The 23,015-nt window shown below is 43.9% G+C and overlaps 2 protein-coding genes, 1 long non-coding RNA gene and 9 other non-coding genes across 13 annotated transcripts in view; 1 reads left to right on the top strand and 11 right to left on the bottom strand.

The window, feature by feature from the left end:
• Positions 1 to 2,119: 2,119 nt before the first annotated feature.
• On the bottom strand, positions 2,120 to 5,721 carry LOC106563786 (uncharacterized). The gene is made up of 11 exons (XR_001319317.2): positions 5,465 to 5,721; positions 5,107 to 5,172; positions 4,757 to 4,801; positions 4,480 to 4,519; positions 4,055 to 4,103; positions 3,732 to 3,779; positions 3,449 to 3,498; positions 3,171 to 3,216; positions 2,901 to 2,928; positions 2,648 to 2,703; positions 2,120 to 2,435 (listed from the first exon to the last, which is right to left on the bottom strand). It is a non-coding gene; the product is annotated as an uncharacterized LOC106563786 (long non-coding RNA).
• On the bottom strand, positions 2,505 to 2,578 carry LOC123725281 (small nucleolar RNA SNORD65). Its single transcript, XR_006757782.1, has one exon. It is a non-coding gene; the product is annotated as a small nucleolar RNA SNORD65 (small nucleolar RNA).
• On the bottom strand, positions 2,775 to 2,849 carry LOC123725279 (small nucleolar RNA SNORD65). The gene has a single exon (XR_006757780.1). It is a non-coding gene; the product is annotated as a small nucleolar RNA SNORD65 (small nucleolar RNA).
• Positions 3,039 to 3,113, bottom strand: LOC123725280 (small nucleolar RNA SNORD65). The gene has a single exon (XR_006757781.1). It is a non-coding gene; the product is annotated as a small nucleolar RNA SNORD65 (small nucleolar RNA).
• LOC123725278 (small nucleolar RNA SNORD65) lies at positions 3,307 to 3,381 on the bottom strand. Its single transcript, XR_006757779.1, has one exon. It is a non-coding gene; the product is annotated as a small nucleolar RNA SNORD65 (small nucleolar RNA).
• Positions 3,602 to 3,676, bottom strand: LOC123725277 (small nucleolar RNA SNORD65). Its single transcript, XR_006757778.1, has one exon. It is a non-coding gene; the product is annotated as a small nucleolar RNA SNORD65 (small nucleolar RNA).
• On the bottom strand, positions 3,860 to 3,928 carry LOC123725319 (small nucleolar RNA SNORD49). The gene has a single exon (XR_006757817.1). It is a non-coding gene; the product is annotated as a small nucleolar RNA SNORD49 (small nucleolar RNA).
• LOC123725317 (small nucleolar RNA SNORD49) lies at positions 4,230 to 4,303 on the bottom strand. The gene has a single exon (XR_006757815.1). It is a non-coding gene; the product is annotated as a small nucleolar RNA SNORD49 (small nucleolar RNA).
• Positions 4,631 to 4,705, bottom strand: LOC123725276 (small nucleolar RNA SNORD65). The gene has a single exon (XR_006757777.1). It is a non-coding gene; the product is annotated as a small nucleolar RNA SNORD65 (small nucleolar RNA).
• Positions 5,307 to 5,380, bottom strand: LOC123725318 (small nucleolar RNA SNORD49). The gene has a single exon (XR_006757816.2). It is a non-coding gene; the product is annotated as a small nucleolar RNA SNORD49 (small nucleolar RNA).
• Positions 5,722 to 6,278: 557 nt separating the features above from the next.
• Positions 6,279 to 17,760, top strand: LOC106563803 (ras-related protein Rab-34). Its single transcript, XM_045690168.2, has 11 exons — positions 6,279 to 6,511; positions 7,135 to 7,408; positions 8,716 to 8,807; positions 8,936 to 9,001; positions 13,753 to 13,854; positions 14,113 to 14,177; positions 14,293 to 14,344; positions 14,490 to 14,571; positions 14,722 to 14,812; positions 15,270 to 15,377; positions 15,470 to 17,760. Exons 2-11 carry the CDS (start codon positions 7,361 to 7,363, stop codon positions 15,529 to 15,531), a joined length of 768 nt encoding a protein of 255 aa, XP_045546124.1. The 5' UTR covers positions 6,279 to 6,511; positions 7,135 to 7,360; the 3' UTR covers positions 15,532 to 17,760.
• Positions 17,761 to 18,299: 539 nt separating this feature from the next.
• Positions 18,300 to 23,015, bottom strand: part of supt6h (SPT6 homolog, histone chaperone and transcription elongation factor) — a 56,859-nt gene continuing 52,143 nt past the window's right edge. For both annotated transcript variants that reach the window (XM_082958294.1, XM_045690167.2), the window contains one exon: positions 18,300 to 22,954. In XM_082958294.1, coding sequence (XP_082814420.1) covers positions 22,765 to 22,954 — 190 coding nt within the window. In that variant the 3' untranslated portion in view covers positions 18,300 to 22,764. The remainder of the gene's footprint in view (positions 22,955 to 23,015) is intronic.

Genomic DNA, 23,015 nt, shown 5'->3' with positions numbered 1-23,015 from the left:
TCTGACATCAATATTGAGTCTAACATTCGAATTAACTCAATTTAGCAGACACTGGCAGAACATAGATTTAACAAAAGGGATATTCAGTGTCTACGGAAAGTATTCAGACCCCTTGACTTTTTCCACAGTTTGTTACGTTACAGCCTTATTCAAAAATGTATTAAATATATTTTTCCCCTCAGCAATCTACACACAATACCCCATAAATGACAACGCGAAAACCGTTTTTTAGAAAATGTAGCTGAAATACCTTATTTATGTAAGCATTTAGACCCTTTGCTATGAGACTCGAAATTGAGTTCACCTGTGGTAAATTCAATTGATTGAACATGATTTGGAAAGGCACACACCTGTATATATAAGTCCCACAGTTGGCAGTGCATCTCAGAGAAAAAACCAAGCCATGAGGTCAAAGTAATTGACCGTAAAGCTCCTAGACAAGATTGTGTCGAGACACAGATCTGGGGAACGGTACCAAAAGAATTCTGCAGCATTGAAGGTCACCAAGAACACAAGTCTGGAACCACCAAGACTGTTCCTAGAGTTGGCAGCCAGGCCAAACTGAGCAATCGGGTGAGAAGGGCCTTGGTCAGGAAGGTGACCAAGAACCCGATTTACCTGGACAGGCTTACTCGCTGCCAAATGTGCTTCTACAAAGTATTAACTAGTGGTGTAAGTGTCTTATGTAAATCATATTTCTGTATTTAATTTTCAATAAATGTACAAGTCTAAAACATGTTTTCACTTTACCACAATACCCTGTAATGACAGTGAAAAGATTTAATACATTTCTGTACATTTATTAAATTAAATGTGAGAACTATTTAATCCATTTTGACTTCAGGCTGTAACAACCAAGGTGTTTGAATACATTGAAGGCAATGTACATGTGAAGTGCATCTATAAATATTGGTTCTACACATGCATTTAAATAATACTTTTTGATCTATTTATCACTTTTCAGGCAAATACATTTGACACCTCAGTACCTCAAGATGTAAACCACACAACCTACCAAGAGTGATCTATAATTGTAGCTGCCTACATACCACAAACCGATGCTGGCACTAAAACCGCACTCAACGAGATGTATGAGGCCATAAGCAAACAACGTTCACCCAGAAGGGGTGCTCAGGGGCCGGGGACCTTAATGCAGGCAAACTTAAATCAGTTACCTAATTGCTACCAGTATGTCACACGTGCAGGGGGGGGACCTTCACCCCACACATGGTAGAAAGCGCTCAGCCTCCATTTGGCAAATCTGACCTATAGAAGGCAGTGTCAGAGGAAGGCCCTAAACAGAGACTCCAGCCCCCCTAGTCACTGTTCTCTGCTACAGCACAAGCACACCAAGTCCAGGTTCAAACTGCTTCATCCCCCAAGAATGCTAAACAAATGGCTTTAACGCTGCGTCTCTGCACCGTTTATGCATTGTCACTTCACCCCTTATCTGCATTGCCAGGTAAGGGCTTGTAAGGAAGCATTTCATGGTAATGTTTGCACTCACTATTCAGCACGTGACAAACGAAATGTGATTTGAGTTGCTTCAACCTTATTCCTTGCTCCTCCCTAGTGCTGCAGCTGGCCTGATTTAAACATGTAACAGAAATATTAACTTTCTACACAAACTTTCAAGATAAGTCCCATCTACCCTTCATTGACCAACAGGCACAGTGACATGAGTAAGTTTGTTTCAAGCTCATAGCCAACAGGCTTAACTACAACACAGATCCAGTGGTTTCTCACATTCATTAAATCAAACATTTGCTTCCAAAATCCAAGTGGTTTCCTTCTGCAGCAGCAACTGTTAAGACACCTGTATCGTAGTGAATGGGTTTGAGTCGACACCCATAGAAAAAGTAACCATCCTTAAAGGGATATTTAACAGCCGTTTTGGCATTAGAAAACCTTGATGGTTTGAAATTTTGCCTGACTGAGGGTGTGGTGTAGAGATGAGGTAGTCAAGCAAACACATTTAACACTATTATAGCACACAGCAAGTTCATGCAACATCTGAATAAATAGGAAAATGTTTTACTCCTAAACTTACAAGCTTCCATAAGAGGGTTAATACATAAAGTTAATTCAAAACACATTTAAATAGTCAACCGACACGGGGTACTGTGTTTAGGCCAGTGACGACCTCAATTTAATCCATGTTAAATTCAAGCTTTACCAACATGTGGAATACAGTCAAGGGGCGTGAACACGCTGAAGGCATATACTTTACATCTTAGGTTGTGTCAGTATAACATTAACACATTTTAAATATGAGAGAACCACCACTTATGTTCAGAACTAAATATTACCACTGAACAAAACTCAGAAAATGTATAGAAAGGTTCATTATAACTTGTGATCAGGTGAATGTGCACCTGAAGGGTAGGTGGGCGCTGAAAATCAGCAAGGGACAGCAAACAGCAGACTAGGAACACCTGAAACAAAATGACTGCCATTAACTGAATGAAACTGGAAGTTATCAAATGGTGAAGTGTACTAATGCGTCTCAGAAAAACGAATGGCACCACTATACAATCTGATGGTAATTCTAGCTATTTCAGGTCAGTGTTCATCACAGCATAAATAAGCAATTAATCTTCTTCCAGCTGACCACAAGGCACCTTGTTGCCAGGGTGAACAGCCTTACCCCAGTCTATATGTCCAGTTCTGAGACTGCAGGGATGTTATGCGAAGGTATCCTACCTGAAAAGTAAAAGTGTTTGAGTGAAAATGTACAATTTCATATAAGCAAGTGACAACTCATAGCCTGTCATGTTCAGAAAACCGAATATCACCACTGTACAATCTGACGGTAATTCCAGCTATTTTCAGTTTAGGATTCATCACAACCAGACAGACAGTGGACAGGTGGGGTGTAGCCTGAGGGTGTGCTTATGTACCTTTCACAGCCTTAGTTCAGTTCCACACCTGGTGAAAACAATCACAAGAGTCAAGATTAGAAAAGTAACACAAACTAGGGCCTAAACAGTCCGTTAAAAATGACACTACAGTAGGAATGTAAAGTCACAGCCTGTCATGTTCAGAAAACCGAATATCGCCACTGTACAATCTGACGGTAATTCCAGCTATTTTCAGTTTAGGATTCATCACAACCAGACAGCTACCCTGATGGGCCAGGTGAAGTGTTGACTGGGCAGGTGGTCATGTACCTTTAAAGATGTCTCCACTATCAACACCCTTGATTCAGTTCCACACCTGTTCAAAACCAACATCAGAATAGGAACACAATCAACTGGAGTTCATAAAAGTAAACTACAATAGGAATTGAAAGTTGCTGCCTGTCATGTTCAGAAAACCGAATATCACCACTGTACAATCTGACGGTAATTCCAGCTATTTTCAGTTTAGGATTCATCACAACCAGATTAGACCGCTACCCAGAGAATGGGACAGATGAGGTGTAGACTTAAGTGGGTGTTGGTCTTACCTTGGCAGATGGAGTCTCCATGCCATCAACTCATTGGGGCAGCTTCACACCTGTTAAATATCATAGGTGTTATGAAAATGAGTAAAATGAACTAGTCATTAGCATTTCGTCGAGAGAAAGGCAACTACAGAATTGAAAATTACAGCCTGTCGTGTTCAGAAAACCGAATATCACCACTGTACAATCTGACGGTAATTCCAGCTATTTTCAGTTTAGGATTCATCACAACCAGACAGTTACCCTGAGTGAAAGTCTGAGGCTGGAGTGGGTGTGGTAGTCTTACCTTTTGAGGTGACGTCTCCTCGCCATTAAGTCACTTGGGCGGAGTCGCCTGTTTAAAAACAATCATAGGGGTTATGAGAATCTATATAAGCAGTAACCACCACTTTGCATGATCTAGACAGCTTTGTTACTCAGTAGTTGAAATAAACTCATCAGTTGTCGCATCAAACTCTTCCTATTCAAGCTTTCATCACTGACAGAGCTGTGGCTTTGGCGCCTGATCAAATCTTTGATCAGAGAACTAGATACGAAGTTCTTCACATTAAAATATAAATTTGCCATCGAATACATTACTAGTAAGGCCTAAAAAAAAAGTCTACTTGCCGTGTGTGTATGGTTCAGCCACAGGCCATGAGGGAGTAGTCTCCCAAATCTAGAACAAAACATAATTTCATCAAAGCGTTATTGGCAGGAGCAGCATTTCAATAGTGTTAGCTAACTTAGAGGGCAATGCATCTATAGGGGTGGCTTTCATTGTTCATGGATCAGATGGCTGGCTAGCTAGCCAACTGTTTAGGAATCTTCGTCAGTTTCGCATCGGACGGCACTTCCTATATCGGTATCATCACATCCACAAACTGTCAAAATAAACCACTTGTTACTGGCTAACATCCTCACCAGCATGGTTTACGTTACTATAATATCACCACTATACTATTGACTAATTCCAGCTAGTTTTTGCTTAGAACTCATAACAACCAGACCACAGAGAATGGGACCATTGGGGGGGTGGTGTTAATGTAATGTACCTTTTCAGATGATGCCGCCACATCCTTGGTTCTGTTGCACCTATTTAAACCCACCATAAGTAAACATTAGAATAGGAACTCAATCAACTGCAGTTCATAAGAATCAGGAAATTGACTAGAATGTATGAAAATGAAAGTCACTGCCTGTCATGTTCAGAAAACCGAATATCACCACTGTACAATCTGACGGTAATTCCAGCTATTTTCAGTTTAGGATTCATCACAACCAGACAGTTAGCAATAGTCAGTGTCTCAAAGGATGAAGTGGTGGTTTTACCTTTCGAGGTTAAGTCTCCTTGCCATCAAGTCATTTGGGCAGCGTCTGTTTTAAACAATCATAGGGGGTTAATGTAATCTATAAAAGCAATAACCCAAGCACTATTCAGGAGATACTAACAACTTTGCTGCTGAGAAGTAACCGAAATAATGACATATTTTTCAGCAAACTCCTCCTATTCAAGCTTTCGTCACTGAAAGCGCTGTGGCCATAGATAATGACGATTCAATTATTTATTCAGACTAGATACCAGTTAGTTGCAATTAAAAACTAATCTTAAGTGTGCCATTGAAAAGCCAACCAGATATTAGTCAGGCCTAGCTAGCGGGTAATATTGCAGCTGAATTTACCTGCCATGTGCGCAGTCATCGGCGTGTACGGCTTCAGTTCAATCCACATAGGCCAGGTACAGACAGCTAGAACATAATATAAATTGTGTTAAAGCATTTATTTGGACTAGCATTTTAAATTGTGTTATCAAAATGAGGGCACTGCATCTTGTGGTAACTGGCTGGTTTTCTGTGTTCGTGGATCAGATGGCTAGCTAGCAAGCTAGCTAACCGTTTAGGAATCTTCGTCAGTTTCGCATCGGACGGCACTTCCTATATTGGTATCATCACATCCATAAACTAACTAAATAAATCACTTGTTAACTCGAATGCATTAGCAGCTAGCTAACTAGTTCATTTCCTCGCCTTGTATACTTACCGCCGGCATGGTTTCAAAATGTTCAGAGTTCCCCACGTGCATGGTTCTGCAAGTCGCCATGCGCCAAGGTAGCTGCTGTTAACTATTTAACTAATAACTAGGGCAGGAGCATGGCAAGACTCAAGTGGCAGTACTAGAACAGTAACTTGATAGTAAAGAAGCATTTCTAACATATCAAGTTAAATAATGCAGCGGTCGTTCTACTTCAGCAAGTCAACCAGAGGACTCTTCGGAGAGGCGAGAGAGAGAGAGTAAACGTCGCCGGTCAGGTATTTATAGTGCACCGGTGACGTACACCACAAACACAGTCGGCTGAAGTTACGTAAGGCACAACGCTGGTAGGACGTCATCCAATGTGTGCGTTGCCTTCCCAACCAATCACTGCACACTTTACCAAAAGTCCTGCCAAGCGTGACAATAATGAATATAAACATTTTATTTAGACTACTCTAGAGTGAAGCAGAGATAAGCATTGGTTGAACCTTCATCATATCAGCTGTCCCAAATAGTATGTCAATGTCTTTTACTTGTATGTCGGTAAAATGAAAGCATCAATCATAAAAAAATATTTTTTTTTAAATGGAAATATTGTACTTTTATTTGTCGTTGATATAGGCTATTAAGGGGACTTGACTCTTGTATATGAAGTTCAAAATGTGCATACTTAAAATGTTTCACACAAGGCTAGCGCGCACTTCAGGACAGCTCACCCGCGCCTAGCTCTGGTCCAGGGCGTAGTACGTGTTCCTTATTAATGATGTAAGAACGGGCACTACGCCCTGGACTAGAGCTAACCCACTCATTGGGAGCCTACTGGAGAGGGTTGAGCTAAAACGGAGGTCCATAATTTGAGTCATCTGTTTCCACTACTGAGTTCGCAGCTCTGGTCTGCTGCTCACTGGCTGTCTTCGGGTGGATGTAGGCAGCCCTAGGGGACTTTCTATTAGTGAAAAATACATAATATGAGTTTAGTAGAATATATAGTGTTCTACCGCAACCTATTGACGAATTGGAGTTTACTTTTCGCACTTTCAGTGCTCTTGCAAGGTAAAATATTATTCTTTATAATTCTATGATTTTCTATCATGCCAATGAATCCTTGATGTAGCGATAGTCCATCTTCATGACAACACTATCATTTGAGTTTAGTTTATTTTCACCAATTCTACGTTGCTTGGTTTTTAGCTGTGCTACAGATGGTCTGTAATCATGTTTTAGGAGATTATGATACCATGTTTTACTGCATACGCTTTCCTTTTCATCGCTCCTTCATGATCTTAGATGTGTAAACTTAATAATATAATGTGTAAAAGCCTAGAATGGCAACATGTTCAGTCCTTTGATCTGGCTTCATGTGATCGTAAAGTCATGGAGACAAATAATTCCATGTAAGAGTCTCTACTTCCTTCCCCTTAGCAGGGTTTGTATTTGGTTGCTATAGTTGCCAGGTGACACTGTACACTTTTCCACCCGACAAAGCAAATCAGAGGGCCGATATGCGCCATGCAGGCAGTTTGTTAGTTTACTCTGATGTGCAGACAGCATCCAGTGGTCTTTTGCATTGAGGCGTCACCTAGGAGATTCAGGGGACACTTTTTCTGTTGGTGTCAGACTATAGATTAGGCTACACATCAGGTTACACTACTGTTCAGTTATTCCTTCTCTTTCAGCTGTTTTCACGTTTAAGCCTTTCCATGGAGAAGCCCCTATTCACTCTACTCTACATCTCTGTATGTGAGAGAGAGATAGTGTTTCTGTGTATTTGTCCTGTCTGAGTGTGATTGTCTGCATATGATTGTTTGAGCGTGTGCGACTGGGTCTCTTGTGTGTGTGATTGTTTGATTGTGTGCGTGTGTATGAATATCCATACCACCCCGTAACTTCCACTTGAAGAACATGTTACCACCTGTGAGGAGAGACCGCATCATTGCTCAGCTTCCAGAGGTGACACACACACACACACACACACACACACACTGCGGTTCTTATATGTGCTCACAATGGAATGTGTAGACTAGAGCAGGGATCATCAACTAGATACAGTCATTGGACAATTTTTTCTTGAGGGGATGGTCGGAGGGCCTCAACATGATTACAAATCATTTGTAGACTGCAAATTGTCTGCAAGAAGCCCAAACAGATATAATATTTGACTAAAACATAATAATTTCAAAACTTGCTTCCATTTGTATATGATCACATGTATATTATGCGTGGGAATACTTGGGAACAGATTTCACAAATTAAAATCAATTGGAGCTAATTTCCTGGTGTTTGTACAACCTTTTTACGTCCAACAATACTAACAAATAATATAATAATATTATTACTTTAATTATTTTTGGATCAGAAAACATGGGGGAACAAATAAAGCCATCAGGCTGCCAGTTGGCGAAACCTGTCCTGGAGTCTTTTGTGACACATGAACACACCACCTCAGATTCTAATCTAATAATGTGTCTCTGTAACATAGTGATGAACCCTTTCAGAGTTCTGGAACCCTGTACTGAAGCAGATGATTACACAGTGCTGGGTGCTCATTTACTGTTTATTGGTCTGTTTCACACACCTAATGTTCTTAGTTTTGTTCAGGACTCGGTCACTGGCTCGTGCTAATGTGCCAGAGATTGAAAAGATTCCATTCCACGTCCCCACAAGGCAGTTGTCTTTCTAGCTTCTGATTTCTGTGTGATGCAAAGCTGATATACTTTCTTGCTTTGAGTTGACACCTTGTTTAAACCTCTCTCTCTCTCTCTCTCTCTCTCTCTCTCTGTCTCTCTCTCTCTCTCTCTCTCTCTCTCTCTCTCTCTCTCTCTCTCTCTCTCTGTCTCTCTCTCTCTCTCTCTCTCTCTCTCTCTCTCTCTCTGTCTCTCTCTCTCTCTCTCTCTCTCTCTCTCTCTCTCTCTCTCTCTCTCTCTCTCTCGTCTCTCTCTCTCTCTCTCTCTCTCTCTCTCTGTCTCTCTCTCTCTCTCTCTCTCTCTCTCTCTCTCTCTCTCTCTCTGTCTCTCTCTCTCTCTCTCTCTCTCTCTCTCTCTCTCTCTCTCTGTCTCTCTCTCTCTCTCTCTCTCTCTCTCTCTCTCTCTCTCTCTCTCTGTCTCTCTCTCTCTCTCTCTCTCTCTCTCTCTCTCTCTCTCTCTCTCTCTCTCTCTCTGTCTCTCTCTCTCTCTCTCTCTCTCTCTCTCTCTCTCTCTCTCTCTGTCTCTCTCTCTCTCTCTCTCTCTCTCTCTCTCTCTCTCTCTCTCTCTGTGTAGTGTTTTACCCCAGCTGCAGCGCTACACACTAAAGATGTCTTCCACTCACAGGTCAAGGCTGCCTGTCAGGGGCAAAAGACGGGCGCAGTGGGGTGAGATGAAACACACACACACACACACACACACACACACACACACACACACACACACACACACACACACACACACACACACACACACACACACATTTGACTGGACTCTTCTCTTTATGTGTCTGTAGCTTTAACATCGCCAAGGTGATTGTGGTAGGGGATGTGGCAGTTGGGAAGACATGTCTGATCAGCAGGTAAGGAATCACTACATTCTATGGCTGCATATGAATTGGCACCTTACTCCATATTTAGTTCACTACTTTTGAGAGAGTCCAATGGGCCGTTTGGGAAACAGTCTATTACCGATCTTATCTCCCAGGGGGCACGCTGATCTCCCTCAGGATGTGTACTTGCCAATTAAAAATACTACTGACCATTTCACTTCCTCTTAGTCAGTTGTTGCCATGACACCCAGGAGAATCCACACACAGCAGAGCACCTGCCTCTTCAGAAAGCAGCAAAACTGTTACCCCTGCTCTCCCCAGCTTGGGATAATAGAGACTGGTTGTTGACAAATTGATTGACTTATGGGTTTGATAGTTTCCATATTGAAGTAAGTTAGTTCAGTGATCAAATCTCCTGAAAAGTTGCTATTTATAGTCACAGCTTTGGGTACATGAAGAAGTATACAGTATGGTAAACTCTTAATGTCATAATGTTTCCTCTCTATTCTGTTACTGTCCTGTTACTCTTCTGTTACTGTCCTGTTACTGTCTTTTTACTCTTCTGTTACTGTCCTGTTACTGTCCTTTTACTCTTCTGTTACTGTCCTGTTACTCTTCTGTTACTGTTCTGTTACTGTCCTGTTACTGTCCTTTTACTCTTCTGTTACTGTCCTGTTACTGTCCTTTTACTCTTCTGTTACTGTCCTGTTACTGTCCTTTTACTCTTCTGTTACTGTCCTGTTACTGTCTTTTTACTCTTCTGTTACTGTCCTTTTACTGTCCTTTTACTGTTCTGTTACTGTTCTGTTACTGTCCTGTTACTGTCCTTTTACTGTTCTGTTACTGTTCTCTTACTGTCCTGTTACTGTCCTTTTACTCTTCTGTTACTGTCCTGTTACTGTCCTGTTGCTGTCCTTTTACTCTTCTGGTACTGTCCTGTTACTGTCCTTTTACTATTCTGTTACTGTTCTGTTACTGTCCTGTTACTCTTCTGTTACTGTCCTGTTACTGTCCTGTTACTCTTCTGTTACTGTCCTGTTACTGTCCTGTTACTCTTCTGTTACTGTTCTGTTACTGTCCTGTTACTCTTCTGTTACTGTTCTGTTACTGTTCTGTTACTGTCCTGTTACTGTCCTTTTACTCTTCTGTTACTGTTCTGTTACTGTCCTGTTACTGTCCTTTTACTCATCTGTTACTGTCCTGTTATTGTTCTTTTACTCTTCTGTTACTGTTCTGTTACTGTCCTGTTACTGTCATTTTACTCTTCTGTTACTGTCCTGTTACTGTTCTGTTACTGTTCTGTTACTGTCCTTTTACTGTCCTGTTACTGTCCTTTTATTCTTCTGTTACTGTCCTGTTACTGCCCTGTTACTGTCCTTTTACTCTTCTGTTACTGTTCTGTTACTGCCCTGTTACTGTCCTTTTACTGTCCTGTTACTGTCCTTTTATTCTTCTGTTACTGTTCTGTTACTGTCCTGTTACTGTCCTTTTACTCTTCTGTTACTGTCCTGTTACTGCCCTGTTACTGTCCTTTCACTCTTCTGTTACTGTTCTGTTACTGTCCTGTTACTGTCCTTTTACTATTCTGTTACTGTCCTGTTACTGTCCTTTTACTGTCCTGTTACTGTCCTGTTACTCTTCTGTTACTGTTCTGTTACTGTCCTGTTACTGTCCTGTTACTCTTCTGTTACTGTCCTGTTACTGTCCTTTTACTCTTCTGTTACTGTTCTGTTACTGTCCTGTTACTGTCCTGTTACTGTCCTTTTTATCTTCTGTTACTCTTCTGTTACTGTCCTGTTACTGTCCTGTTACCGCTGTGTTATGGTCCTGTTACTGTCATAGTTCTGTTACTGTCCTGTTACTGTCCTGTTACCGCTCTGTTATGGTCCTGTTACTGTCTTGTTACTGTCATAGATCTGTTACTGTCTGTCACGTCCTGGCCAGTATAAGGTTAATTGTTTTTGTAGTTTGGTCAGGACGTGGCAGAGGGTATTTGTTTTATGTGGTTCAGGGTGGGTGATTATTCTGTGTATAGCCTTGTGCCTTACCAGACTGTTTATTTGTCGAGTGTTCGTTTTTTCGTGTTTGGTATTTTTGTATGTTCATTTTTGAGAGTAATTAAAAATCAGATGAGCATTCACGTACCTGCTGCGTTTTTGGTCCTCATTCACCGACAACAACCGTGACAGAATCACCCACCACTCAAGGACCAAGCAGCAGAAGAAGGAGCAGAGGGAATTCGAGTTGGACTGGCGGGGAGAAAATGGACCTGGGAGGAAGTTCTGGACGGGGCCGGACCTTGGCACCAGGCTGGGGATTATCGACGCCCGCAGTGGAAATTGAGGCAGCCAAGGCAGAGAGGCGGTGGTACGAGGCCAAGTACGCGCTGAAGGAGAAGCACGAGAGGCACCCCCAAGAAAATTTTTTGGGGGGGCACACGGGTAGTTTGGCTAGGCGTAAGAAGAGCCGGAAGCCAGCTACCCGTGGTTATATGGAGGAGCGTATGGGGTGGATGAGCGCTATGTTTCGCTGAGGAGCGCACTATCTCACCCATACGCACGCACAGTCCGGTGCGCGGTTATTCCAGCCCCTCGCAGGTGCCGTGCTAGAGCGGGCATCCAGCTGGGTAGGAGGATGCCTGCACAGCGCATCTGGTCGCCGGTACGCCTCCGAGGACCAGGCTACCCAACTCCCGCTCTACGCACGGCTACCATCAGGGCCCCTGCACAGCCCAGTCTGCCCTGTACGGGCACCCCGCTCGTACAGGGCTACTAGTTCCATCCAGCCAAGACGGGTTGTGCAGGAGGTAAGATCGAGACCGACTGTGCGCCTCCATAGCCCTGGGTTTCCAGCTCCTGTCTCTCGTGCGGACCCGGAAGTGCGTCACCCAGTCCGACTCGTCCTGTTCCCGCTCCCCGCACTAGCCTGGAGGTGCGTGTACATAATCTGGTAAGCCCAGTACCAGCACCACGCACCATGCTACAAGTGCGTCAACCCAGCCTCGCCAGTCAACAGTCATCGTCAGAGCTGCCCCGCCAGTCAACAGTCATCGTCAGAGCTGCCCGCCAGTCAACAGTCATCGTCAGAGCTTGCCCGCCCAGTCAACAGTCATCGTCAGAGCTGCCCGCCAGTCAACAGTCTTCAGAGCTGCCCGCCAGTCAACAGTCGCCAGAGCTGCCCGCCAGTCAACAGTCGCCAGAGAGGTCAGACTGCGCTGAACTGCCGGAGTGGTCAGACTGCGCTGAACTGCCGGAGTGGCCAGACTGCGCTGAACTGCCGGAGTGGCCAGACTGCGCTGAACTGCCGGAGTGGCCAGACTGCGCTGAACTGCCGGAGTGGCCAGACTGCGCTGAACTGCCGGAGTGGCCAGACTGCCCTGAACTGCCGGAGTGGCCAGACTGCCCTGAACTGCCGGAGTGGCCAGACTGCCCTGAACTGCCGGAGTGGGCCAGACTGCCCTGAACTGCCGGAGTGGCCAGACTGCCCTGAACTGCCAGACTGCCCAGACTGTCCCGAATTGCCAGACTGCCCAGACTGTCCCCGAATTGCCAGACTGCCCAGACTGTCCCGAATTGCCAGACTGCCCAGACTGTCCCGAATTGCCAGACTGCCCCAGACTGTCCCGAATTGCAGACTGCCCAGACTGTCCGAATTGCCAGACTGCCCCGACTGCCCCCCGGCGATGCCAGACTGGCCCGACTGCCCCTCGGCGATGCCAGAGTGGCCCCGACAGCCTGGAACGACCGGAACCAGAGCCACCTCCAGAAATAGGTGGGTTGGGGAGGGGGGGTGTAGCACAGTGCCGTCGTTGACGGCAGCCACCCTCCCTTCCTCCTTTAGAAAAGGGGATTTTTTTTTTTGGTGTTGCTTGGGGTTATTTTTAAGGTGCTTCTGGGGTAGCACCTTTAAGGGGGGGGTACTGTCACGTCCTGGCCAGTATAAGGTTAATTGTTTTTGTAGTTTGGTCAGGACGTGGCAGAGGGTATTTTGTTTTATGTGGTTCAGGGTGGGTGATTATTCTGTGTATAGCCTTGTGCCTTACCAGACTGTTATTGTCGAGTGTTCGTTTTTCGTGTTTGTTATTTTTGTATGTTCATTTTTGAGAGTAATTAAAAATCAAGATGAGCATTCACGTACCTGCTGCGTTTGGTCCTCATTCACCGACAACAAACCGTGACACTGTCCTGTTACTGTCATAGTTCTGTTACTGTCCTGTTACTGTCCTGTTACTGTCCTCTTTATCTTATGTACTCTTCTGTTACTGTCCTGTTACTGTCTTGTTACCATTGTGTTACTGTCCTGTTAGTGTCCTGTTACGGTCCTGTTACTGTCATAGTTCTGTTACTATCCTGTTACTGTCCTGTTACCATTGTGTTACTGTCCTGTTAGTGTCCTGTTACCGTCCTGTTACTGTCATAGTTCTGTTACTATCCTGTTACTGTCCTGTTACCATTGTGTTACTGTCCTGTTACTGTCCTGTTACCGTCCTGTTACTGTCATAGTTCTGTTACTATCCTGTTACTGTCCTGTTACCATTGTGTTACTGTCCTGTTACTGTCCTGTTACCATTGTGTTACTGTCCCGTTACTGTCCTGTTACCATTGTGTTACTGTCCTGTTACTGTTCTCTTACTGTTTTGTTGCTGTCATGTTACTGTTTTGTTACCATCCTGATACTGTCTATATATTACTCAGGTGCTGCGAGGACAGACGTTAGTCACCCAAGACAGGGACTGTAATAACGACATTGATTATGTTATATTCCCCCCCGTCTCTCCACAGGTTCTGTAAGGACTCGTTTGATAAGAACTATAAGGCCACCATCGGAGTGGATTTTGAGATGGAACGGTTTGAGGTGTTGGGGGTGCCCTTCAGTTTACAGCTGTGAGTAGTACGCACGCACGCACGCACGCACGCGCGCACACACACACACACACACACACACACACACACACACACACACACACACACACACACACACACACACACACACACACACACACACACACACACACACACTTCACACTCATCATCCTCACCCTTTCCTCATCAATTGTCGTCTGTTGCCTCTCTCTCTCTCTCTCTCTCTCTCCCTTTCTCTCTCTCTCTCTCTCTCTCTCTCTTTCTCTCTCCCTCTCTCAGATGGGACACAGCGGGTCAGGAGAGGTTCAAGTGCATCGCCTCCACATATTACAGAGGAGCACAAGGTACGAAAACAAACACACACGTATGTTATAGGAAGCCATTAGATGTATTGTGGTGATGCCTGCAGCCTGTCTCTTCTCTAATGTGTGTTGTGTTGTTCTCCTGGTTTCTCTCAAGCCATCATAGTGGTATTTGACCTGAGCTGTGTGACCTCTCTGGACAATGCCAGGTAAGAGATGCTAACATATTACATGTTGTTATCTGTAGCATCCAGATATAATGGCTTTTCATCATAGTATCTCAGTGGCCATCAGTCAATTTCTATGTTAGACTACTTAATTGCATGTGATAGACATGTGTGTACGCGCGTTCAGGCAGTGGCTGGAGGATGCTATGAAGGAGAACGATCCCTCCAGTGTTCTGCTGTTCCTGGTCGGAACCAAGAAGGACCTCAGTGTGAGTCTGATGGAAAAGATCCAACCTGACTAAAGACAGCACAAATGATCTGTCATTGATTGATTTAAAGATGAAGTATTTCAAACTGTATCTCTCTCTCCCCCTCTCTCTCCCTCTCTCTCTCTCTCCCCTCCCCCCTCTCTCTCTCAGTCTCCTAATCAGTTGGCCTACATGGAGCAGGAGGCCATCAGACTGTCAGAGGAAATCAGAGCAGAGTACTGGACTGTGTCTGCTAAGTCAGGTAGTGCTGGGAATACACACACAAACACAGATCCACACATAACATCCTCTGGTTTACTCCCTCATGTGTCCCCCATCATATCCCATTCTATCTCCGTGTGTGTTTTTCTTTCTTCCTCCCCTCAAACACTCTCTCTTTCCGTCCTCCCTCCATTCTCTCTCTCTCTCTCTCTCTCTCTCTCTCTCTCTCTCTCTCTCTCTCTCTCTCTCTCTCTCTCTCTCTCTCTCTCTCTCTCTCTCTCTCTCTCTCTCTCTCTCTCTCTCTCTCTCTCTCTCTCTCTCTCTCTCTCTCTCTCTCTCTCTCTCTCTCTCTCTCTCTCTCTCTCTCTCTCTCTCTCTCTCTCTCTCTCTCTCTCTCTCTCTCTCTCTCTCTCTCTCTCTCTCTCTCTCTCTCTCTCTCTCTCTCTCTCTCTCTCTCTCTCTCTCTCTCTCTCTCTCTCTCTCTCTCTCTCTCTCAGGAGAGAGTATCAGGGAGTTCTTCTTCCGGGTAGCGTCTCTAACCTTTGAGGCCAACGTGCTGGCAGAGCTCGAGAAGAGTGGGTCCAGACGTGTTGGTGACATTATCAGTAAGTTTATTTTATTACATCTAGGAGACAGTAGCAACGGCTTTCCGTTTACCCTCCTTTATTCTCACGTTATAGCAACATGTTTCCTGCAGGAATCACAGAGAGCACAGAAGAAGAGTACAAACCAACCAAGAGGAAAGCAACCTGCTGCTGATGGGGAAGGATACATACACTTCACTACACAGGACAACACTACACAACACTACACAGGACAACACTACACAGGACAACACAGGACAACACTACACAGGACAACACTACACAGGACAACGCAGGACAACACTACACAGGACAACACTACACAGGACAACACAGGACAACACTACACAGGACAACACTACACAGGACAACACTACACAGGACAACACTACACAGGACAACACTACACAGGACAACACAGGACAACACTACACAGGACAACGCAGGACAACACTACACAGGACAACACAGGACAACACTACACAGGACAACACAGGACAACACTACACAGGACAACACAGGACAACACTACACAGGACACACTACACAGGACAACACAGGACAACACTACACAGGACAACACTACACAGGACAACACTACACAGGACAACACTACACAGGACAACACTACACAGGACAACACAGGACCACACTACACAGGACAACACTACACAGGACAACACAGGACAACACTACACAGGACAACACAGGACAACACTACACAGGACAACACAGGACAACACAACAACACAGCACAGGACAACACTACACAGGACAACACAACACAACACTACACAGGACAACACAACACATAACACTACACAGGAAAACACAACACAACACACTGAGGATGACCACATGGGAAGATGAGATTAATACTGTTACACTCAATTCCCGCAAAACAACTCTGAATACTGAAGTATGGGAGACTGAATGCCAGAACACAATCATGCATCTGTGTGTTTATACAATGTGAAAGTGTTGTCTCAGTGAGGACGATTTCAATTCCATGGACTGTCAGCTGACCGAGAGAAGAAGTAACAGCAACAGCAATTGCATTTATCCCCAACAATCCATGGATAACAGATTTATCCCCAACAATCCATGGATAACAGATTTATCCCCAACAATCCATGGATAACAGATTTATCCCCAACAATCCATGGATAACAGATTTATCCCCAACAATCCATGGATAACAGATTTATCCCCAACAATCCATGGATAACAGATTTATCCCCAACAATCCATGGATAACAGATTTATCCCCAACAATCCATGGATAACAGATTTATCCCCAACAATCCATGGATAACAGATTTATCCCCAACAATCCATGGATAACAGATTTATCCCCAACAATCCATGGATAACAGATTTATCCCCAACAATCCATGGATAACAGATTTATCCCCAACAATCCATGGATAACAGATTTATCCCCAACAATCCATGGATAACAGATTTATCCCCAACAATCCATGGATAACAGATTGTGTTCGTAGTCTTTTTTACATGGACATAAAGAGAAACAGGCTAAACTTACATGGTCTTTAAAGCAGCTTAAGAGAAATAGGTGAAGCACGTGGACTGGAAGAACCCTCTATAATCACAAAACCAGGGTTTGGGGTCTAATGCAGCTCCTTTACGCGAAACCCTCTACATAAACAACTGGCGATAGTGTAGGTCCCATAGCTTTGAGTTTTCCCTGAACATGTAACCGGACCAGGAAATACTCTTATCTATCCCCTTCACCAGAGCCCTATGCTGTGTAGTGTAGTATGGTACAATAAATGTAGCTCTGGTCTAAAGTAATGTAGCTCTGGTCTAAAGTAACACGCAGAGTTAGCTTGGTTCTCGTTTGAGATTTGTCCAGACAGATTCCTGCATTCTAGGTGAAGCCGTCAGCAGCAACAGGCATGCAGACCTCCGTGTGTTGGCTGGTTTATTTTCCTCCTCCGTCTCCTCCTGTCATGTGTCTGGTCTGCTAATGGGATGAGTACGCTGCCTCCCATGACCTCCCAACATCCCAAACACACCACAGCCACAATATAGACTCTCAGGGCTCCTAAAATACAGGGATTGTTTAATCACGAGAGAGAGATGGGGAGAGAGTGAGAGCAATAGAGAGAATGAGAGATGGAGAGTGAGAGACAAAGGGAGAGATAGAGAGACGAATGTTTAATTTACATCTGATGATCTGGGACAAATTGAATTAAGACTGTTGTGTAGAGGGCAGAAGAAGCCCAGACATTTAGGTCTATGGTTTACCACATCCTGAAATGCTGTTTATGCCTCTATACTGATGATTGTATTATATTTGATGTTATTTGCGATATGTTATGTCCTATAAAATCTATGTAGATGACTATCATTCACTGTTAAAGATTGATTTCACTCTTCAGATGAGTAATGGGTAGTTTATTACTATGGCCTACACAAAGAAGCAAATGCCTGTTTGTGTGTGTGTGTGTGTGTAATAACACTGTACCAGTGGAGGCTGGTGGGAGGAGCTATTTGTATTTATTATGGATCCTCATTAGTTCCTGCCAAAGCAGCAGCTACTCTTCCTGGGGTCCAGCAAAATGAAGGCAATTTAAAAAAACAATACATTCACAGATTTCACAACACACTGTGTGCCCTCAGGCCCCTACTCCACCACATCTACAGTACTAAATCTATGTGTATGTATAGTACGTATGCTATCGTGTGTGTGCATGTGTCTATGTTGCTTCACAGTCTCCGTAGTCCCATAAGGTTTTTTTTTAAATCTACATTTTACTGCTTGCGTCAGTTAGTTGCCGTGGAATAGAGTTCCATGTAGTCATGGCTATATATTTATAGAGAGATATATATATATATATAGGAGGATGGGCTCATTGTATGGAATAAATGGAACAGTCACACAGAGCACTTCAATAACACAATGTGGGGACTGGGGCGTAAATAACAGAAACACTTTTATTAAAGGGATCACCAGTAGAAAAGGGGATCAGCAGTGTAATAACAAAGGCTAAACCTTTCCCTATCCCTTCATCTATCCCCAAGTCATCTTCTCCCACTGCCAACTACCACAGGCTTACTGAAGGTACAACATCTAATATTGCAAATAGAAAATACAAACCCACAAGTCAACCAATTAGTTTCCAAGCCCTAAATAAAACCTATACTCCTGAAGTAAACCATCGTTTACCAGGCAGGTTGATTCAGGTTGATTAATCCTTATTTGCAATAATCAGCCTGAGCATTTTTAAATGAGATTCTACATTGAATATGGTTTTTAGCCCAGGAGTAACCCTAGAACCCTTAAGAACACTCAAGAACATAAAGACCAAAACTGTATATCAGAAACCCATGTGACTGTATACCGATAGAGCAAATAGTCACAACTGCAAAAACACATTTCCCAGAATACAACACTGTGATGTGTTTGAGTGACACCAGGCAGTGTAAAAAAAAAGAAACCTGGGGAACTCGGAAATCTCAGACTTCACACTTCAGTCAACTGGAAATTCTGAAGAAAAAACGAGCTCCATCTGGAAAAAACGAGCTTTGAAAGATAATTTAACTGGGAATTCCAAGTCAGAAACTCTGGCAATCTTTCTAGAGCTCAGACTTTCCGACCTGAAGATCACAGACGTCATTTCACCTCGCTTTTGTTATTGTTGTCTTGAAAGCACTAATACACATGGCCTTTCACCACTGATGTTAATCCTTATTATGATGATGATCTGTGGCTGAGACAAAGGTCTAATGTGTTCACATAACTGACATTTTAGTCAGTAGCCTCCTTCCCTTAGGACCTAGTACTAGCCCATTAGAGTTCACAGATCTGCACAGGTCTGGATAGATGAAAGCAATATGGCAGATTAGCGCTCCACATCTCATCTTGAGGGGCTAGGTGGAACCATCTCCATAGTGATCACAGATATCCACTCTTTGGACATCTGTGGACGTTAAGGGGGTAGGAGTTAGGAATACAGGGACACATTTAAAACCGACTACAGGTAAATGTCAGAATACCCAAGAGTGACGTAAATGCTCACATGATGATTGAAAGTCAAGGACAAAAAGATTCAAAGAAATGCTAAGTTCACAGACACAAACGTTAAAATATATAGTTACACGTAAGTAAATTCACAACAAATCTTCCTATGCTTCAAACTACCAGCGGATGCTTTACACCACCAAAAATACCTTCACATGGGAAAAAGTTGTCACAGCAAAGCAAAAAGCTCAAGCCTAAAACCTAGTTCCTCCCTAACATACTGCCATCTCTTACAATCTAGTTCAGTTTACTTCTGCCGTCGTCATGGTATCAGTTACCAAGGTTACCGGTAGTACTAATCTTTTATTCCGTGGTTAGAACACAGGAACAAAGTCTAGCAGTTCACTCTCTGGTCTTCCAAAGAGATACATGACAGTTGAGTTCTATCCACATACCCCGTCTGAATGTCTGTTTAAAACCTACAGTTTGTCTCTGTTTGTACACTGACGGCAACACTAACAAACCAGCAGGCTTTGGACATAAGTAGACAAGAGTAAATCTCACCAGTCTGTGTTGTTGGGGTTTCAATCATTCCCATCATTACATTGGTATCATTCACCACATATTAAGATGGAGTATAAGGAGAGAGCTCTTCATATTCAATAGCAAACATTTCTCTCAATACCAGAGACTCATAAGCATGTGTGTGTACTATCAGAGGTGTGTGTGAACACACTACCGGTCAAAAGTTTTAGAATGCCTACACATTCAAGGGGTTCTCTTAATTTTTTACTATTTTCTACGTTGTAGAACAGTGAAAATATCAGAACTATGAAATAACACATATGGAATCATGTAAAAAGTATTAAACAAATCAAAATATATTTTATATTTGAGATTCTTCGAATAGCCAACCTTTGCCTTGATAACAGCTTTGCAAACTATTGGCATTCTCTCAACCAGCTTCATCTGGAATGCTTTTCCAACAGTCTTGCAGGAGTTCCCACATATGCTGAGCACTTGATGGCTGATTTTCGTTCACTCCCATCTCAATTTGGTTGAGGTTGGGTGATTGTGGAGGCCGGGTCATCTGATGCAGCACTCCATCACTCTCCTTCTTGGTAAAAATAGCCCTTACACAACCTGGAGGTGTGCTGGGTCATTGTCCTGTTGAAAAATAAATAATAGTCCCACTAAGCCCTAACCAGATGGGATTGCGTATCGCTGCAGAACGCTGTGGTAGCCACACTGGTTAAGTGTGCCTTGAATTCTAAATAAATCACAGTGTCACCAGCAAAGCACCCCCACACCATAACACCTCCTCCTCCATGCTTTACGGTGGGAAATACACATGCAGAGATCATCCATTCACCCACACCGTGTCTCACAAAGACACGGTGGACTCCAGACCAAAGGACACATTTCCACCGATATAAATGCCGATTGCTCGTGTTTCTTGGCCCAAGCAAGTCTCTTCTTCTTATTGGTGTCCTTTAGTAGTGGTTTCTTTGCAGCAATTTGACCATGAATGCCTGATTCAGTCTCCTCTGAACAGTTGATGTTGAGATGTATGTTACTTGAACTCTGTGAAGCATTTATTTGGGCTGCAATTTCTGAGGCTGGTAACTCTAATGGAACTTATCCTCTGCAGCAGAGGTAACTCTGGGTCTTCCTTTCCTGTGGCGGTCCTCATGGGATCCAGTTGCATCATAGCTCTGATGGTTTTTGTGACTGCACTTTAAGAATGTTCTTGACATTTTCTGGATTGACTGACCTCCATGTCTTAAAGTAATGATGGACTGTTGTTTATCTTTGCTTATTTGAGCTGTTCTTGCCATAATATGGACTTGGTCTTTTACCAAATAGGGCTATATTCTGTATACCAACCCTACCTTGTCACAACACAACTGATTGGCTCAAACATATTATGAAGAAAATAAATTCTACAAATGAACTCTTAAGAAGGCACACCTATTAATTAAAATGCATTGCAGGTGACTACCTCATGAAGCTCGTTGAGATAATGCCAAGAGTGTGCAAAGCTGTCATTAAGGCAAAGGGTGGCTATTTGAAGAATCTCAAAATTAATATTTTGATTTGTTTAACACTTTTTTGGTTACTACAGGATTCCATGTGTTACTTCATAGTTGAGGTCTTCACAATTATTCTACAATATAGAAAATAGTAAAACATAAAGAAAAAACACTTGAATGAGTAGGTGTTCTAAAACTTTTGACCGGTAGTGTATGTTTGACAGACCATGTGAGGAGTGCAGGGTTAGGGTTCATACTGAAAACATTGTCTTTATTCATTTTGATGCATCAATACAAAAACGCAGACAAGCTTCCTGATTGGCTCGTAAAAACGCTCGTTAGGCTGCCTCTCACCACAACCCGCCAATCACCAGGAGGGTAAGGGGCGGGTCTATGCAGCCAAAGGGAAATTACATTACCAACCTACCACGGCAGGAGACAACCCGCGAACCAATCAGATGCTTTCAGCAGCATCTCCTAATCTTTTTATAGATAAAAAAAAAAAAAAAAAATCTAACAGGAAAAAGAAAATATAGCATACCCCATGTTATTAAAAGAAAAGGACAAAGGTTGTCATGACAACCAAACAATCATTTCTCCATTAGGTCCATGTCCTATTACATCTATGTCAGTGGTTTGTTTCAAGTGTTTGGTGGTCTGTATCGACATTTCTGCCTGCATGACATACAGAGTTAATATCCTTAACTAAATAAAATACTGGACTATGTGGCCGGCAAAAATCAAGGGAAGAAAGAGAGAGGGATAGACGGAAGAAGGGAAGAGATGTGCCGGGAGAGAAACATGGCTAGATACACAGTAGCTAGAAACAGAATCCAATGGGACACAAGAAGAGGGGGAGCAGGGTTAGTTTAGTAGGCTGGGAGGAGAGGGAGAAGAGGGGGAGCAGGGTTAGTTTAGTAGGTTGGGAGGAGAGGGAGAAGAGGGGGAGCAGGGTTAGTTTAGTAGGCTGGGAGGAGAGGGAGAAGAGGGGGAGCAGGGTTAGTTTAGTAGGCTGGGAGGAGAGGGAGAAGAGGGGGAGCAGGGTTAGTTTAGTAGGCTGGGAGGAGAGGGAGAAGAGGGGGAGCAGGGTTAGTTTAGTAGGCTGGGAGGAGAGGGAGAAGAGGGGGAGCAGGGTTAGTTTAGTAGGCTGGGAGGAGAGGGAGAAGAGGGGGAGCAGGGTTAGTTTAGTAGGCTGGGAGGAGAGGGAGAAGAGGGGGAGCAGGGTTAGTTTAGTAGGCTGGGAGGAGAGGGAGAAGAGGGGGATCTGAATGGTATGACCCTGGTCTGAGGGGGCATGCAGGCAGGCGGATGGATGGATGAGATGATGAGAGTAAGGGGGGGTATATTTGGGGAGGAGGGGGGTATACAGTCGCCCCCCCGGCCTCTCCTATCGGTCCATCTCGTCCAGAAGCGGCGTGGCGTCTCCAGCAATTGACATAGGCGTGCTCTGGATCATGGGGCTGGGGGAAGGTCGCGGGGTCATCCTGGGGGTCTTCTGCTTCTTCCTCTCTGCCTCCTTCTCCTGGAGCCACTGCTCCGCCACCTTGCCCCAGTCCACCGCCGTGCTGCCGCTTGACCTGTAGGGGGAGACAGAGTAGGGGCGGGGGGGTTAGGTACAGGCCAGTTTGGATGTTGTAG

The sequence above is a fragment of the Salmo salar genome, chromosome 11, assembly GCF_965601325.2.
Source record: "Salmo salar chromosome 11, fSalSal1, whole genome shotgun sequence".
Taxonomy (NCBI): Eukaryota; Metazoa; Chordata; class Actinopteri; order Salmoniformes; family Salmonidae; genus Salmo; species Salmo salar.
This window is presented reverse-complemented; position numbering and strand designations above follow the sequence as displayed.

Bases quoted from the DNA above. Each gene is read 5' to 3' on its own strand.
- LOC106563803 (XM_045690168.2), top strand. From the start codon at position 7,361: ATGTTACCACCTGTGAGGAGAGACCGCATCATTGCTCAGCTTCCAGAG. The intron at 9,002-13,752 runs GTAAGGAATCAC...GTCTCTCCACAG, and splicing joins AAGACATGTCTGATCAGCAG to GTTCTGTAAGGACTCGTTTG. The intron at 14,345-14,489 runs GTAAGAGATGCT...ACGCGCGTTCAG, and splicing joins ACCTCTCTGGACAATGCCAG to GCAGTGGCTGGAGGATGCTA.